The sequence below is a fragment of the Trachymyrmex septentrionalis genome, unplaced genomic scaffold (assembly GCF_001594115.1).
Source record: "Trachymyrmex septentrionalis isolate Tsep2-gDNA-1 unplaced genomic scaffold, Tsep1.0 scaffold127, whole genome shotgun sequence".
Classification (NCBI taxonomy): Eukaryota; Metazoa; Arthropoda; class Insecta; order Hymenoptera; family Formicidae; genus Trachymyrmex; species Trachymyrmex septentrionalis.
In genome coordinates this window covers 942164-948360 of record NW_017304406.1, presented here as the reverse complement: position 1 = coordinate 948360, position 6197 = coordinate 942164, and the positions used below count along the sequence as shown (strand labels likewise).

The window sequence follows — 6197 nt, the reverse complement described above, 5'->3', positions numbered from 1 at the left end:
TATATATATATATATATACATATACTAAAACATGTAGCACATATATCTGGACATCAGTTTTACAAATATAAGTTACATAGTTCTTTACGTAGAACGATTATTATCAACCACTATGGTTCTTTTTTAATTATATTACTAATATCAACTATTTTCAGAACCTAACTATTTTAAATAAACAATAAAAAAATGTATACATAGGCTTTTGTTACTTTATGCATAAACTTTAACGCATCGTAACACTGACGTGAATTATTCTTACGTGTTATTGCACCGCTGTAATACCTATTGCGAGATCATATGTATATTATTTTAAAAAAGTCAAGTTAGTATTATTTTTCTCTTTTATATTCTTTTTGTTCATCTGATGATTCTTCACGAACAGCTAATACCATTCTTAACATAAGAATGGCGAGTAATTTGTCTAGAGGGTCCATAAATCCTCGTTGTATCCATTTTGGTATCGTCGTACGTGCGTGAGAAAATCCTAATTTTTGAAGGATATAATCGATTCCATAAGGTTCTATACTTTTGCCAGCCCACGATAGTAGCCTTGACAAAATAAGAAATTTTACGTTATCTTACATGGCTTCGAAAAAGCTATATACTTCTGAAATATCTTACCTTACTGTTGGTTCTAAATGCCATGTTTTACATCTGTATGATCGCCAGTCTTTTATAAACATTTCAGCTGGATCAAATTGTTTGCGTTTCTTCTCGTCCTCGGCAGTAACTAATACGCTAGATATGTTAACTGTACCGGTATTTATATTTTTTTTTTCTTGTGGGTCAGGACTGTGTGCTCTTGCACCCATATTCTGCATTGTATGCTATAATGTAGAAAATTTTATAAGAATAAGTATATTTTCCCTAATAGATAAGATTCAGATTTAAAATTGTTTCAAATGTACTTTCAATAAAAACTCTTACCACTCTTTCTTTTTCTTTCACATATGACGTAATAAGATCATGTAGGAAGAAAAAGGCTTCGGCATCAACAGTAACAAATATATGATCTTCAAATTCTGTTATAAAACTGCATTCAACTAATGGTTTTTCGCCTGCAAATTGAATAAAACATAATAATCATAATATTTTAATAATGATTTTTAAGAATGAACATTTTTGCATATACTACACTATCTTGAAGTTATTCGTATGAAAAAATATATCATAGTTCTATAGTTAAGTTCTATTTAAATAATAAAATTAATTTCTCATGCTTACTTAAGCATTACTAATTATTTATATTAAATAAAATTATGAAAATTTGTAAATAAACTCTGTAACTCATGATTATATCATCTTGACAGTATTATATTTAATTATATTATTGAGCATAATATTAATTAAAGCGTAATAACTTTAAGTCATTGAAAAAAACTATAAATTTTAATTTATTCGTCACATTAGTGTGCGTGCGCGCGCGCGCGCGTGTGTATGTGTGTGGACTTTTAAAAAATTTAAAAACTTATTAAACAAGATATAGATATAAGATATCGCCTAAGCATTTATTTAAACATGTACAAAGCATACTAAATATTCTACCGTTTTTTATCATTCCAAACATAATAAACTTCATATACTTACTATATAAAATATGCTTAGGAAGTCCTAAAAATATATGAAAGAACCAATTGCAGAATAATTAGCACAATGGAAGGATATATAATATTATGTTTTGTGCTTAGTGTAATTTAACATAAAAAAATTTGTACTGACAATACATTTCTTAATATAATTTCATATATAACAAACAAAACCTCTATACGTATTAATATCATTAGAACGTCTCTTTTGCACATCATTATATTTAATTTATTTTCGTATCTTATTGAAAGTTTAATATAAAAACACCGATTACATTTATACAGTATTACTATTGAAAAAAAAGCGATTAATATTACACAGATATATATTTAAATTAGATAGCAAAATAGCAATTATTTTCAATTTACGTACCTATAACGTCTGGTGTTCTAGCTGTTTGTAAATGTTCAGTTTTCAGATGAAGTTGCAATGAAGGCAAGGCAAATATCACTTCCCGTGTATGAGAATGTTCTTGCAATTTACCAGACGTTGAGGACGTGCTCCTTCCACGTGATACATTACTACCGTCAGATGTACTGTCCACTCTATCTCTCTCGACACACGGAAATCTGTCTACCGCTATGTGATGAAAGAGATAGGAGTTACAAAAATATATAAAATTCTATAAAAACGAAAAAATAATGAAATTACTTTTATATTTTATACATACCATCAATCTCACTACTAGCAAATGCATAATGAAACCATTCTTGCAGAGATTTAAATTGCGGTGGAAATAAAACACTTCGACTTAATCTGCATACAGTTGCCATGGAATGATGTCTTGCATGTTGTTCCTGTTGGTGTCCTAAACTGATGGTTAATGTCTGTACGACGTGAACGTCATAAGAGGTAGGTGCTGTATGTAAACAAAATTAATTTATGGTACACTTGATATAGAATTAACATGATGATTATTTAATATTAATTACTTTCAACACTTGGGATTTCTTGGGCTTCTGTAGCAAAACTTATGCAGGGTTCTTTTAACGAGAACAAAGCCCAGCTTTTGCTTTTAAAATTAATTCCGTGGAAACATGCTAAGCTAATATTACAGCCATGAAGTTCCATTGTACCACCAAGGACGGTACCAGTTGACGGCAAAGAGAACCTTAAGCTTCCTAATTGAAGACCAGCTACTTGAGTTAATACTCTTTGCCAATGTCTATGATGTCTAGCATCTGATATAGCAGTCTGGTTCAAACTCCATGGACCACCTACAATGAATTTAATCAGCATCATAATTTTCATTATAATAATTGATAAATATTAACAATTCTTTACCATCTACAGCAGATTTCTTCTTTTGTTGCCTTTTCTTAATGCTACTGTTATTCATTCTTTGATGCTTTGTTTGTAAGGAACTAAATACACGTTTGCTGCTCTTAAATTGTTGACTGAAAAACTCATCCAATTTGTAAAACATTTTTAACAAATCGGCTGTTGTTGATTTACTGATCATGACTTGTAATTGATCCCAGCCCAAGTCACCGTGCATAAAAATAATAGCGGGCCTATATGAACATATGCTTATATATATATATATATATCGCTTTTTAATGTTGAATTTCGACAAAATAAAATTGTTATTTCTTTACTTATTTCATTGAAGCAATGTATTTTTTACTTCATTAGGATAAAATTAAAAGATACCTTCGGGTTGGCATAAAAGCATCACCACTGCTACTACGATTAATTTTCCATTCATCTCTAAGAGTAACATCCAATGAAGACACACGAGACATTAGGACACTTGTTCCCATATAATCCAATCGTAATTCTAATGCAAATAATTTCAATCCTACTGTATGATCAGGTTCTATTCCAGGTTCTTCTCGAATATGTACTATGATAATGCGTAAAAATATAGATTAAATTCTCTATAACTTATCAATGTATAAAAACCTAATTATTTGAAAACTCACTGTAAGTGTCAATTCTACTCAATTCAATTGTTCCACCAACTATACCACCTTTCGCATCTAAACTCGATCCTCCTAAGCCAATGCCTATATACAAATTTTTATGTCCCGTGCTGCCAATAGACAGTCTTCCATCCGATCTGAAATCCTTTGTCATCCAGCTAACATTACCCATTACATTACCCATATTCATATGCACATTAAGGCGTGTAAAATTCACTGCAAATAACACCAATGTTTCCCATGCGGATTCTCTTAATTTGACTTCAGACGATACTTGTTTGTCTGTGGTAAAACTCCATCCTCTTCCAATATCTAACATAAAAGTAACATTTAATATAAATTTTAAGTTACTCTTTTTCTAATTGCGCGAAAGCAGATACCTTTTAATCGCGTAGGTCTTGGCATATCATTTTCCAAGGTTAATTTCAATTTTTCTCTATTTAATATAGGACTTCTTTCAGATGCATTTTTTGATAATGGATCATGCCTATCGTAATGTTTCAATAAAGAGCTTCCCATGACTGCTTCTTCCTGATTTAATGGAGGACTTCCATCCCCTTCGGAATATGCGGTACCTGAACTTAAATCTCCTAAAAATAACCGTCTCACTATGCTACGTCGATACCAAGCCTTTGGAAATGCCAGAATTTCTGTTAGTCGACGCATATCATATTTAAATGAGGCAGATCCAATATCAATAATTGCTGAAAAATAATATTACATAAAAAATTTATTAAAACAATAGTTAATATATATCTAAATAAATTCATAAATTATGCTTGCGATATTTTGATTTGCATTATGTACATACTTGAAAATCGTATGACAGCACGACTAGTATCCGAAAGTTTCTTAAGCTGTTCGCTTTGAAAATTCAATTTTCTGCTTCTTGACAAATGAAATTTTACAAATTCGACGTTGATACTTAACGAATCTTTTCTCTCACTGTCTGACAAAGGCGACCATTGCGCTTCTTTTAAACCTGTTTTCTTTCCGCCACCATACGGATGAAAAATATAAACGGAAAAATCCGCTAAACAACCTGTGACAGATAATCCACCGATAGCTGTACCTATTTCCTTGCCCGTCGTTTGCGACTTCAATTCTCGAAACTCTATTAATTCTTCCTCAGCACGTTTTGATGAAAATACAATATCAAGCGATGGTAATTGTAACATACATTCTACTCGTGAAACTGGTAAAGATGAGAATCTATATAAAAATATTAAAATTTTTGAACAAATAAATTGGATTCTTTAAAATTTATATAAAATGTAGTGCCTAACATACCTGAATGTAGACGGCTGCATATGAAAATATACTATAACATCAACAGGGAAACTGGCATAAACATAATTGCTATTTGCAGCAGTGGCAGCCCACGATGTGTTTTCCGTATTTTCTAACAGAAAGCCAGCATTTGTTTGCACATTACTCTGGAAATTATTCTTGCTCGGAATGGGTTCTAAAGTCTGCTCTAAAAATTCAAGGATATGAGGACTAATAATAGTTTCCTCAGGAATGCTTTGAAGAGTCATCCAAGCAAACAGACTGGCTTTTTTAGTACTAGATTTTCTAAGCACTGTAATTGGATTTAATAAACTGTTCTCAGCAGATATGCGGGGAGATAATGATTCTTCTGGAAGAGTTTTGGATTCGTAATGAACCTAAAATATAACAAAATAGCTTTTTCTTTATATCATTGTTCAAAATACGTATAACCATTGATAGATAAAATGTTTTTTTTTTTAATTTTACCTTAACATCCAAACCAGGAATATGAAAAATTGTTAAATCTACTAAAGGCACACTTGCATGCTGTAGATATTTCAATCGAGATGTACTGGTTGTTGACGGTTTCTCTTTATTATTTAAATGTTTTCTACTGCTACTGGGACTACCAGGTTGAAATTCAAATGTACCACCAGAACATGATCTTTCTTTCTTCATTCTATTCAAGCTATAATAGAGAAAAGATATTTGTTATATAAAAATTTAATTATATAAATTATTATATAAACTATTTTAGAAAGTACTAAATTAAGAAGTAAAATATGTAATAAATTATACAAACGTATTTATTTTATTAGAACAATTAGATTAATATAGAGAAATTAATTACAATATACGTCTTTCAATATTCTTAAAAAATTGTTAAAGTTATTAAGACAATATATATTATATATTATTTTATATTTACAGTTTAATTTCATCTTCTTTTCCTGGATCTTTTGTGTGTAATACACATTTTCCGCTATTAATTAAAACTTTAACATCAAGTTCGAAATCTATATTAGGTTCTTGAGTTTTCTGGGTAATAAATGGAGAGGATGTCGATGAAGCTTGCTCTTTTCCAAATGAATCTAGTAATGGTGCACTGCAAAGAGAAGATAGTGTAATATATTTGCACATATATTTTATAATTCTGTGTAATATATATATTTGCAATATATTTCATAATTCTAAATTATTAAGAAAACACATACTTTCCCTCCATACTGTCATAACTCGATGTACAACTGATATCTCTATTCTTCTTTCTCAATTCAACTCGTTCTCCTTCAATCTCAATAGTCTCTGGCCACTCTAATTCTCCCTCTGGTAAACTCAAATCAGAACTCGCACTAGGTAGAGATGATTGCCTGACAAAGATTACAACAATTAATTTATATCTTTTTATTGCTA

At 30.4% G+C, this 6197-nt stretch overlaps 1 protein-coding gene across 1 annotated transcript in view; it reads right to left on the bottom strand.

Moving 5' to 3' along the window:
• Positions 1–204: 204 nt before the first annotated feature.
• Positions 205–6197, bottom strand: part of LOC108756445 (uncharacterized protein KIAA1109) — a 22936-nt gene continuing 16943 nt past the window's right edge. Inside the window, exons 35-50 of the mRNA XM_018500264.1 lie at positions 5999–6194; positions 5713–5889; positions 5271–5472; positions 4803–5179; positions 4324–4724; positions 3893–4216; positions 3513–3824; positions 3241–3433; positions 2872–3101; positions 2520–2804; positions 2258–2446; positions 1960–2166; positions 1588–1611; positions 928–1058; positions 622–827; positions 205–549 (exon numbers count right to left, since the gene is read on the bottom strand). Coding sequence (XP_018355766.1) covers positions 330–549; positions 622–827; positions 928–1058; positions 1588–1611; positions 1960–2166; positions 2258–2446; positions 2520–2804; positions 2872–3101; positions 3241–3433; positions 3513–3824; positions 3893–4216; positions 4324–4724; positions 4803–5179; positions 5271–5472; positions 5713–5889; positions 5999–6194 — 3674 coding nt within the window. The 3' untranslated portion in view covers positions 205–329. The remainder of the gene's footprint in view (positions 550–621; positions 828–927; positions 1059–1587; positions 1612–1959; positions 2167–2257; positions 2447–2519; positions 2805–2871; positions 3102–3240; positions 3434–3512; positions 3825–3892; positions 4217–4323; positions 4725–4802; positions 5180–5270; positions 5473–5712; positions 5890–5998; positions 6195–6197) is intronic.